The 9,635-nt window shown below is 39.5% G+C and overlaps 1 protein-coding gene across 1 annotated transcript; it reads right to left on the minus strand.

Moving 5' to 3' along the window:
- Positions 1 to 285: 285 nt before the first annotated feature.
- Positions 286 to 8,264, minus strand: tmem218 (transmembrane protein 218). Its single transcript, XM_053331145.1, has 4 exons — positions 8,145 to 8,264; positions 5,296 to 5,429; positions 4,330 to 4,432; positions 286 to 520 (listed from the first exon to the last, which is right to left on the minus strand). Exons 1-4 carry the CDS (start codon positions 8,262 to 8,264, stop codon positions 386 to 388), a joined length of 492 nt encoding a protein of 163 aa, XP_053187120.1. The 3' UTR covers positions 286 to 385.
- Between the last annotated feature and the right edge of the window lie 1,371 nt (positions 8,265 to 9,635).

A 9,635-nucleotide genomic window follows, 5' to 3' on the forward strand; every position in this document is an offset into this window, starting at 1 on the left:
TATATCACCTTGATAATAACTCTGGCATTCAGAAGATAGGTTACAACAAAAAATCTGAAAAATCCATGAAGCAATGAAATATTTTATTCTTATAAAAAAGGAGAAAAGGTCTCAGTGCTGGTTGTAATGATCTAAATACATCAAATACTTAACCTTTTTAGTCACACAATGATACAAAACATAAATAAAACCATGTACTGCTGGGTATCTCATTTCTATTGTTGAAACATAAACAACAAACATTTGACCATGAAGTAAACACCAGCTCCCCTGCTGTGGCTATAGTATGCTTCCAGATGAAGCGGGGGCCTCTTGATGAGCCTGCTTGTCTTAAGACATGTACATCAGTGATGTGAACCCGGTGCCAACTCTGACCCTGGCAGCTTTAGTATGTTCTTAAAGCTTTGGCATAGACTGGCTCCAGGAAATGAAAGGGAAGCAGCATGAAGAGCATTACCAGAAAGACTGCGCTCGCCACGGCCAGCAGCACGTAGCGTCCGATGAATAATGTGTCCACTATCTGTAGAGTAAACACAACAAGTGAGTCCATTCACTCATAAATACACACTAAATCATGTGTGCATAGTAAATAGAATCTAGTACATGGGAAACACAAGGATAGGTGCAGAATTACAGTAGTTCCTCAATTAGCCACTAGGTGTCAGGAGAGAGCTTTCACAAAGGCTTTGTGTGGAAGCAGAGGGATGTTGTGGCATCATGTGAGGCCTTGAATACACACACACACACACACACACACACACACACACACACACACACACACACACACACACACACACACACACACACACACACACACACACACACACACACACACACACACACACACACACACACACACACACACACACAATGAGGGTGAGGGCATAGATGTTATATTAAGATTTTTTTTATCTGAGTAATTGAACTTTTCTGTGGAAAAAAAACATATTTTATTATTCCAAGCAGAGGGTTCTTATAAGTCTGTAAACATGCCTGGAGGAGATCTTTAAGTAAAAATGATATCAAAAGGAACTGATATAATTTCTCTACAGTTAACAATGCAGAATAACTGGTCATCACCAAGAGTAGAACTGATATGAGTGCATACCGGATGAACATGAATGCTTCCAATATAGCAAACAGTCACCTAGTCTACTGATGCCTGCCTGCAGCACTGTAGGAACACTGGTACACAACTTTGCATAAGGTTACACACCAGCTGGCTTCTTTCTGTGACAAATAGGTTCAACTTTCGCCATCGAAAAAAAACAAGCGCGCAGCAAGAACACACAGTTAGATTTAATTTGAGATAATCTGGAAAGGATGAATAACCTGACTCTGTGCTGCATTCGGCACAACTGCTGTTTCATGAATGTTTCATCCTTTATGAAAGTAACAGAGATGTCAAAACCAAGAGAAAATAAGTTCCTATTGGTAAGCACATTACCTTTCATTTGCTTTTGAGATCAAACTAACTGCTAGTTTAATTTAGTGATACATTGGATTGGTATCTGCACCAATACTGACCTTATCTAACAGACTGCCTATAAGCCACTTATAACCAATAAGACAATTCAAATGTGCAAAAGCTTAAAAATAAAGTTGGGCTAACAAACAACAGTCTGGTTATCTTACACATAGAAGAAGCACAATCACTATGCATACCTACCTAGTGTATGTATGCATAGCTGTACTGATGGAGGTGTTTCCAGTATTTGGTATGCAGTATCAGTAGGGCCACTTCATAAACAGACTGATACTGAATTCTAACCATGCTGTGATCTGACTGTATCAAACCTTTCAGACCTGACCACATTCTGTGACATATAGAGAGAGGACCAGTGTGTTATTGATTCATATATTGACTGGGATATGTGTATTTTAGGGAACAACTTGTGTATAAGACTTGCAGAAACAATAGATCCTAGACATTGGCGGTGCTGTAGCTTTAGTTAGGAACAAGTTTGGAGTTTCTAAAGTTGCTATCGACAGGCAACACTTCACATACTGGGTCTGTGTTAATATTTAGATCATGAGCCACCCATGAATACAAACTGAGAAAACGCCCTTAAGCCAGATAATGCCAGAAGAGCTGCAGCCTGACTGCTGACTAAAGAGATATTTCACAGGGACTGTCATGGAATGAGAGTAAAATTGTGTGTACGTGTGTGTGTTTGTATGAGTGTGTGTATTTATATGTCGGTGTCTGGGAGAGGTGGGGGTTGATGTATGCCGTCTCTTATGGATGCATTTAACACATCTCACTTTTTAATTTGCCAATTAAGCAGCAAGCCGGAACCCAAAGTGTCGGCCATGTTTTATTAATGTGCCATTGAGCGCGCGGGTGGGGAGCAGGCAGGCAGGCAGGCAGGCATTGGCAGGCAGGTGGGGGGGGGGCGTGTGGGAGTGGGAGGTCTGGTATGAACTACCCCCGCCCCTAGTCTGGGACCAGCCTAATTGGCACTATGATATTTTACTTTTGTTTAACAGCATGAGGTTAGATATTACACACACACACACACACACACACACACACACACACACACACACACACACACACACACACACACACACACACACACACACACACACACACACACACACACACACACACAGAAAGAGAACCTCTCTGCTTGTGAAGAAGTTTTCACATATTTCTGTGTTCTCTCTGACAATTCACACAAAGGTCAACACCAAAAACATGATATGTACACAACAGTCATTCTGGCTGTCCTCAGTGAAGCAGTGTTTCACCTTCACATGTGTTTGTGAGGCTCTGTTTTCTAGTCCTGTATGAAAACTGGCTATAAATATTGATTCATTTCAGCCTAAAAATATCACAGACAAGTGGAAATTAAAGTAAACAATAGATGATTCTGTCATAGTGAATGTGAGAGTGTCTCTGAATCAAATATTTTATTATATTTCCTCCCAATTCAGACAAACCACTTGACAATTAAGGTTATTAAGTTATTAAGCTATTTACAAAGCAAGGTGATAATTACTTTTTGCGAGCATTATTAGGTACAATTACCACAAGTGATGGTACATGTAACCTCTAAACACAGGGATCAATTTCTGAGGTAGGCATGGTTTAATTTTACCCATAAACCTGCAGAATGTAGAAAACCAGGAAGTCACATTTTGCTTCCCCTCTCTCTCTCTGCTGCTGGTTTGGTATCTGCCTTTGCACAAAGGCTATAAAATGCGAGCTGGCCAGGACGGGGCTCTGCTCTGCTATTTCTACGGGGTGGCAGCTTGCTTGGCAGATCTGGCCGGCTTATTGGCACTACCTGGAGGCAACATGGGGGAGTGTTTGTTCTGTGTTGCTGTTGGACTAAGATAAAGCAGAGCGGGCCTTTTTTTTTTCACGACAAACACAAAAGTCCACACATGCGCACGCACGCTTACACGCACACATGCGCACGCTTGCACACACACGCACACATGCGCACGCTTGCACACACACACACACACACACTCAGTGACACATACTATTTAAAGGCGTACGGTACTTTTGATGCTGGCTTATATCACACAGCTGAGGTTTTGTTTGGGACAGGTCATTTATATGCACGTGTCTCAATTCTAAATAGAGTTGCAAGCACACATGATCTGAGCAACACACACACACACACACACACACACACACACACACACACAATATCAATAACCTTGTGAGATGTTAGGATCATACATCTGTGATAAAGATATGTTTGTTGTACTGTAGTCATTTGTAAGCATGAAATACACAGCAAGATCATTTGTGTACTTTTCTTAGCCTCACAATAAGATTGAAAACATCCCAGTGCAGCTTCTGTTATCAGATGAAGTACACATCCATTACATGATACTGTGTCATTATACCAAATTGAACCACAATAATAATACAATGTTTAGCAATGCAGTAAATGTTCTCAAAGAGATATGAAATTACTAGTTGATGTGGAGCCATTTTTTAAGAATTTTTTTTACAAAATGTCTGGTTCCAGCTTCTTAAAGGTGAATATTTTCTTGTCTTCTATGACATTAAACTGAATATCTTTATGTTGTGGGCTATTAGTGTGGAACAAACAAAACATGTCAGGTTGCTTCTTGGGTCTTAAGAAAAACTGACTGACATGTTTCATATTTTTTTGACATTTTATAGACTAAGCAACTGATCGATTAATCAGTAAAATAACTGACATGAATCTGTAATGAAAATAATCACCGGTTGCAGCTCTAGTCTGATATAATGTTGAACTGGCGTAACTTATTCAAGTGAGACAGTGGTTTAAGTGTAACAGTGTGACAGTGTGACAGTGTGTGTAAGGTTGCAGAGCTCACCTCTATCTCTTTGAAAGCAGGTGCGGTCTCTGGGCTGCGAGGGAAAAACACCAGCGCCAATGTGATGATGAGAGCCAGGAGGAAAAGCGGGATAACTCCTAACCTGGCAAGACACACACACACACACACACACACACACACACACACACACACACACACACACACACACACACACACACACAAAACAAACGCAAGGTTAACTGGGGATAATTTCATTACACAGTACCAACCACAATGACTCTATTATTTTTTTATGTATATTAAAAAGTTGCTAACTAACTAACATGATGTTTAACCCAATTTAAACCTTACTGTGATTGCACCTAACACAAATACAGTGTTTAATTTCACAGTGTGCTTTATAATAGTAATATGAGGGTCTGGTGTAACTGCTGGAGTATTAATCAGCTGGGACAACAAGGCGAATGATCCCAGCAATTAAATAGTATAGTAGAGTCCAGAATGTAGATATAATGAATTGTTTGGTAGGAAGCTGTAAACATGTTCTGCTCTCTCTCTCTAGGCAGACAACACAATATCTGGAGTTGCAACCTTTCTGTTAGAAATCCATCAATGGTTTTGAGATAAGTAATTAAAATCATATCAACTAGAACACACCTAAATATATTGTTGAAAACCAAGTACACTCTTCAATTTGACACTTATAACTTTCAGCTTTTCGATTATTGACATTCCTACAATTTCTCTTTCCTCAAACACACCATTGGTATCATTGAGACATGTCAACCATCATTTTTAAAACATTTAAATGGAATAAAAGGCCACCTGATGAGCCATACATATGCCGAATTTACTAGAAGACCCCTCTAATGCCACAGGTAACGATGTTTATGTCCTAGAAGTTGTATGTTTTGGTTGGACAGCAAAACAACATTAAAGCAATAGTTTTCTTTATGCAGTTCTGTTCATGTTAAGGGAGTGTGTGTCGGTGCTGTTGTCACTCACTTTGCGGATCCAGACGCTCTCAGCAGCATCATACCGAACACCAGAGCCGCTATCCAAACCAACGCAAGGACGAACACGCCGGTACCGACTTCCAACACGGTAACGTTACTGGACATTTTTAACGTTTTATGGCTCTTTATTCGACAGACACAACAGAGAGCGTCATTTTACGACATTAGCAAACGCTACTGTAAGTTAACCTAGCTAGGCTAACAGCTACAGTATCGTTAAATGAAAACATGTTAGCTACGCAGTTTCTCGTTAAAGTGACTCGTAACTGTCTATAAACTCGTCGTTTGTCAAGAAGTAATCACTTCAAGCGATATGGTAACTCCTTTCCTACGCGTCTCTCGCTTCCTGGTAACAGCAAACTGCAGTTTAATTGGATACTCGAACTCAAGACTAGCCAATCAGATGCATCGTTACTGAAAATGCGGGGAACGAGTAGGAAAGTATACAGAACCAACCGCCTTCTACTTTTATCATTCAGTTTTCCTTTATTATAGATTTAAGAGCAAACCAGAGCAGGTTAGAATCTATTATAATAATTCTACTTTCTGTTTATTATTCAGGTTGTTATTAAGTGGTGGTGGTGTACTGGGGTGCATTATATTTACTGCTGTTCCTAATATTTTGTACCTCTCATGTATGTTAATGGAGTAGACAAAATATAAGGAACACCATTTACTCCCCTAATACACCCCCATTTTTTACCTAGTAAAGAGGCCAGTGAGTGTATATAGTGAGAACTATGTCTGTAACAACTTCTTCTGTGACAACTATCTAAAGTCATTTGTCCTATATATTAATAATGTCTTTGTAAATAGATAAGCACAGTGCAAATGATCTCTCTCTCTCTCTCTCTTTCTCTCTCTCTCTCTGTCTCTGTCTCTCTCTCTCGCTCTCTCTCTGTCTTTCTTTCTGTCTCTCTCTCTCTCTCTCTCTCTCTCTCTCTCTCTCTCACACACACACACACACACATACACAGACTCTCTCACACACACATGCACATACACAGACTCTCTCACACACACAAGCTGTGTCAGTAGAAGCTATAAACAACCATCATCGAACATCTGATCCAGGCACACTTTTAGTCCACAGCTACAAATATTACCACAGCTGGTCACTGCAAATCTATAAAACATCCAAAACACTTCTGGCAACAGACGGAGTGTGTTATTTGGTTTAGACTGAAACCCTGCTGGACTGTGAGGACACAGAGAAAGTTGCACTAAATAGCTGGAGCTATAGCTTCAAGTTTTATACTTGTTAAAATGTTCTTCTGTAGCCTAGTTAGACACTATTTTACTGGCATACTGACTAAATGGGACAATTGTTTTTGTGAATATTCATGGTCTGAGGATTCATGGGGCACCTGTCTTTTTACATGTAATGACGAATACCGACCGACAGGGGGCTGGCCAGATCCGCCATTCAAAACAAATGAGTCCTAAGTGATGGTGCCTCTGCATGCTTACTAGAACAAGACGTGTTGCCTTTAAGTGCTCCTCGTATGATGTATAGGCCTACATTTATGGTTTACTAATTAATTACATACTGTAAGTTTGTGTTTTGCTTATTGGTAGTTAAGAAAGAAGTCATGTAGTGGAGGACTGTCATCAAAACAGTTAATAACAGTATAAAGAGGTGCTGTTCTTGCCTGGATTTCACTCAGATGATTTGATATCCTCCATAATCTCAAATAAATCAGGCAGATGAAAGAGTAAACAATAGGGGGAAAGCATTTTGCTCTGATTCCTATGTGCCCTCACTGTCAAACTGAGCTCCAATATCTCCCCCCTGTTTTTCTGATCAGTTCAGTAGTTTACAGCTTATGGACCAGAACCACTGAGGGTGCATTTGCCTGCAGGAGAGGGGAATTTGCATAGGCTAATGATAATTGCCAAAATTAAGAAGGGATTAATCAGATTTCTTGCCACAATTAAGTAAAAGCCTCTGTTTATCATCAGCATCTGTCTTATAGGTTCAAATAATTGAAGGTTGTAGAGACGTTTTCCCTCCTTTTACCCACATAGCATTCTACTCTTTTACCATCAGAAACACTCTTAAGAACATTAGTATGCAAAGGGAATAATTGAGTAAGATATATGATACTTTTCAAGTTTATTGCCATGGTAAGTGTGTGAAGGAGAGATAATATCACAGGCCCTTCGTTCCTGCAGTTCCTCTCAGTAAAACCTCACATACCCCTGACCTGGACAATTGCACAACTGCACTTTCATATATACACACGATTGTGCAATATCAGTACTTTTGGTACACTTACCACTCAGTTCTACCATATGTATATATTTATTTTTCCACTTTAAAATCAATACCAATATATAACGCAAGTATATTATCATTTACCACCAATATTACTGTTGAACATAATATTACATTTTTTTTTACTACTATTGTCTTTTTTATCGTTTGTGTGCTTACTTACTTTTTATTTATGTTATTTATTCTTTCTATTGATCTTCTTTCTCTTATTATTCACTTGCTGTTGCAATAATGTCCATTTCCTGTGGGACTAATAAAGGAATATCTTATCTTATCTTATCTTATTTTATCTTATCTTATCTTAAATACAGTGTCTTTTGTTCTTTGTATGCCAAAACAGAACATAATAGAGACATTACTTGTGTTATGGATATTCTAACTGTAACTTATGTTATTTTTCCTGTGTCATTCAAGCTATGTAGGATGATTAAACATGGTGCTATTTAGTGCTTCATCACCTCGGAGTCATTCCTTTGAACCTGCATGTATGCCAACACAACCTGAACGCAACCTGTAAATCCTATCTTTTCCCCAGGTTGGTGTGTTTTTGTGGGAACTACCACTCTCATGGAGCCCCACGCGTGATTGCCGTATTTCCCATGGACACTGGAAGGCATCAGCAGCCTGGGGTTGGGAAAACGGGGAGCGGGATGGAGCTGGAGGTGGGAGGGGCCTGGCATGGCTGACGTCACCGGCTGTGTGGAGGAGTATAGGCTGTGCTGTCAGCCCAGTGTCAGTCTGATGAAGATTGGCATGCAGGTAAGCTGTCATTCATTTTCAATGTCAGTGCATGGGAGCAAGGCTTTACCACTTCAGCGTCCTTTTTTCCCCTTTTCCCCCCCTTCATTACAAAAGGCAGGACATTATTCATACAGTCAGACAGCCAGACAGGGCCAGAGTGAGAGAGACAGAGGGAGAGAGAGAGAGAGAGAGGGAGAGAGAGAGAGAGAGAGAGGGAGGGAAAGAGAGAGAGGGAGAGAGAGTGAGGGAGGGAGAGAGAGAGGGAGGGGGAAGTAAAGGAGGGGGAGAAAAAAGAGAGAGGGAAAGGAGAGAAGATGCAGTTTTATGCTGGACTGAAAGACCAGTGGATTTTTTTCGTTTTGCTTGATGCGGCGTTTGGATATATAAAAAAATGTGAGGGTAATGTTTGTGGTTTATGATCCATGTGTAGGATGGATTTTTCGGCGGATGCTTTTGCGCAAAATCTTATAATTGAGATAATAATATTAATAGTAGTGATTGGATCGGAGACAGAATGATCGCATAGCTCGCTGGAAGCTGGAATTGTATCTATGGCTTTTGTCAATTAGCACCGGAACATCACATTATGTAAAATGAACAGTTGATATGTGATGCTGTGAATCTTCCGCGCTGAAACCCGACTGTTATTGTCTTTTCACCGTTTGTGCGGTTTTCTTTTTTCTCATGTTGAAGTTGTGTGTTTAATATGAGTGAAAAAAGGCTTTTATTTTGACCGGAAAACTTGGTTTGCTATTTATAAAAAAAAAAACGTTAATTAATTTTCATTCTAAAATTACATCTCAGATTTTATCCAAGTCAATTCAGTCGTTTATTTCAATCATATAACAATGTGAATGTGTGTGTGTGTGTGTGTGTGTGTGTGCTTGTGTGTGTGAGTGAGTGTGTGTGTGTGTGTGTGTGTACTATAGTGTGAAATAAACTTATAATCTTATTAATAATAGACTTGAAAGAAATAAAATATTAAACATATACTATATATATATAAATGTGACTTTTACTTTGAAATGCAGCTTTATTATTATTTATTTTACTAGCTTAGGTTTTGCAGTCAGTTTTTTCCTTTTTATATCTGTAACTTGTGACAGTTTCTTTTTGCAGTTCAAACAACATAGCGCTCAAGTCTTGCACTATTCCAGAAAATACTGTGAACTAAAAAAAATGTGTGTTTCCTCTTTATTTGTATTTTTAAAAAAGGTCAAACCAGGCAGTCTGGAACCTATCTGCGTCTATTTGGTTGAAGTATTCCTAATGCTAAAGCTACCCGCATCTCAGTGAGGTCTAATGTTTAC

This window comes from Scomber japonicus, chromosome 13, assembly GCF_027409825.1.
Source record: "Scomber japonicus isolate fScoJap1 chromosome 13, fScoJap1.pri, whole genome shotgun sequence".
Lineage (NCBI taxonomy): Eukaryota > Metazoa > Chordata > Actinopteri > Scombriformes > Scombridae > Scomber > Scomber japonicus.

Excerpts from the sequence above, each read along its gene's own strand:
- tmem218 (XM_053331145.1), bottom strand. The coding sequence starts at position 8,264 with ATGCCAGGCCCCTCCCACCTCCAGCTCCATCCCGCTCCCCGTTTTCCC. Across the intron at positions 5,430-8,144 it reads CGTGGGGCTCCATGAGAGTG|AGCCATAAAACGTTAAAAAT; the intron begins GTAGTTCCCACA and ends TGTCGAATAAAG. Across the intron at positions 4,433-5,295 it reads AGAGCGTCTGGATCCGCAAA|GTTAGGAGTTATCCCGCTTT; the intron begins GTGAGTGACAAC and ends GTGTCTTGCCAG.